Raw genomic sequence first — 1,287 nt, forward strand, 5'->3', positions numbered from 1 at the left:
CCACCACGAACAGCAGCAGCAGAAGGGGGGCCCCCTTTGGGGGCCCCCTCCTCTTCTTGTGCCTTCCTAAATACAGCTCCTCCCTTATCTGCTGCCAGCAACTCAGCAAGACTTTTCTTTGGTGCTGCTGGCTTTGCTGCTACTCCTGCTGCTGCTGCTGCTGCTGCTGGCTTTCCTGCTCCTGAAGGTACTAATTTTGTTGCTGTTGGCTTTGCTCCTGCTGCTGCTGCTGGCTTTGCTGCTGCTGCTGGCTTTGCTGCTGCTGTTCCTGCTGCAGGCAACTTGCTTCCTGCTTTCCCTGCTTCCTTAGGGGCCTCCTTAGCTGTGTCGGGGGGCCCTGGGGGCCCCTTGGGTTTAACTGCAGCAAGAGATGGGGGCCCCTTGGGTTTTATGGCAAGAGTTGGGGGCCCCTTTGGTGCTACTGTAAGAGAAGGGGGCCCCTTAGGGGGTGGGGGAGAGGTACCAAGGTCCCCTTTGGGGGCCCCTGGGGGCCCCTTGGGTACCACTACAATCTTTGCTGCACCAGGATCTGCAGCAGCAGCAGCAGCAGGCAATAGAGGCTTCGGCTTCGGGGGCCCTGCTGGTGCTGCTGCTGCTGCTGGCTTTGCTGCTGGTGGTTCTGCTGCACCTGCTGTCTTCGCAGGGGCAGCAGCTGCTGTAGCGGCAGGTACTGCCTTGGTGGCCTCCTGTTGCGTTGCTGCTGATGCTGCTGCTGCTGCTGCAGGCTTTGCTGCTGCTCCTGCTGCTGCTGCTGCTGCTGGTTTCGCAGCAGCAGCATCTAATGCAGCAACAGGATGCTTAACCTTTGATACAAATTTAGTCTTAAGCTTAGGAGCAGCAAATGTCTTCCCGTGCTGCTGCTGCTGCTGCTGCAGCAGCCGCTCACGAAGGGCTTGCTGCTGCTGCTGCCTTTCTTTTAAGGTTAGGGGTTGCTTCGTCTTCTTTGCTGCTGCTGCTGCTGCTGCAGGAGCAGCAGGCTTCGTTGGTGCCGGAGCTGCAGGAGTGGGGGGGCCCGGCTTTGCCCGCCGCAGCAGTGACGCCATCTTGCTGCTGCTTCAGGCATTCGCGCTGCTGCTGCGGCTGCTGCTGCTGCGTCTGCTGCTGCTGCTGCTGCAGCTAGCGCTGCTGCAAGCTTGCAGCAGTGGTGGTGTGGCGTAGGGAGCCTTCTGCTGCTGCGCGGCTGTCTGCTGCTCCTTTGACTCCCGCTGCTTCGTCAGGAGCAGGAGCAGCAGGGCCAGGAATAATAGTAGAGGAAGCAGCAGCAGCAATGCTGGCAGCAGCAGCTGG

The 1,287-nt window shown here is 60.2% G+C and overlaps 1 protein-coding gene across 1 annotated transcript in view; it reads right to left on the minus strand.

Annotated features, from left to right (window-relative positions):
- EMWEY_00033720 (hypothetical protein, conserved) overlaps positions 1–1,043 on the minus strand; it is a gene marked incomplete at both ends in the record, with an annotated part of 4,921 nt that extends 3,878 nt beyond the window's left edge. The window contains one exon of the mRNA XM_013478488.1: positions 1–1,043. This exon is cut by the window's left edge and continues 218 nt beyond it. Within this exon, the coding sequence (XP_013333942.1) occupies positions 1–1,043 (1,043 nt within the window).
- Between the last annotated feature and the right edge of the window lie 244 nt (positions 1,044–1,287).

This window comes from Eimeria maxima, genomic scaffold (assembly GCF_000499605.1).
Source record: "Eimeria maxima Weybridge genomic scaffold, Emw_scaff453, whole genome shotgun sequence".
NCBI classification, from domain to species: Eukaryota; Apicomplexa; class Conoidasida; order Eucoccidiorida; family Eimeriidae; genus Eimeria; species Eimeria maxima.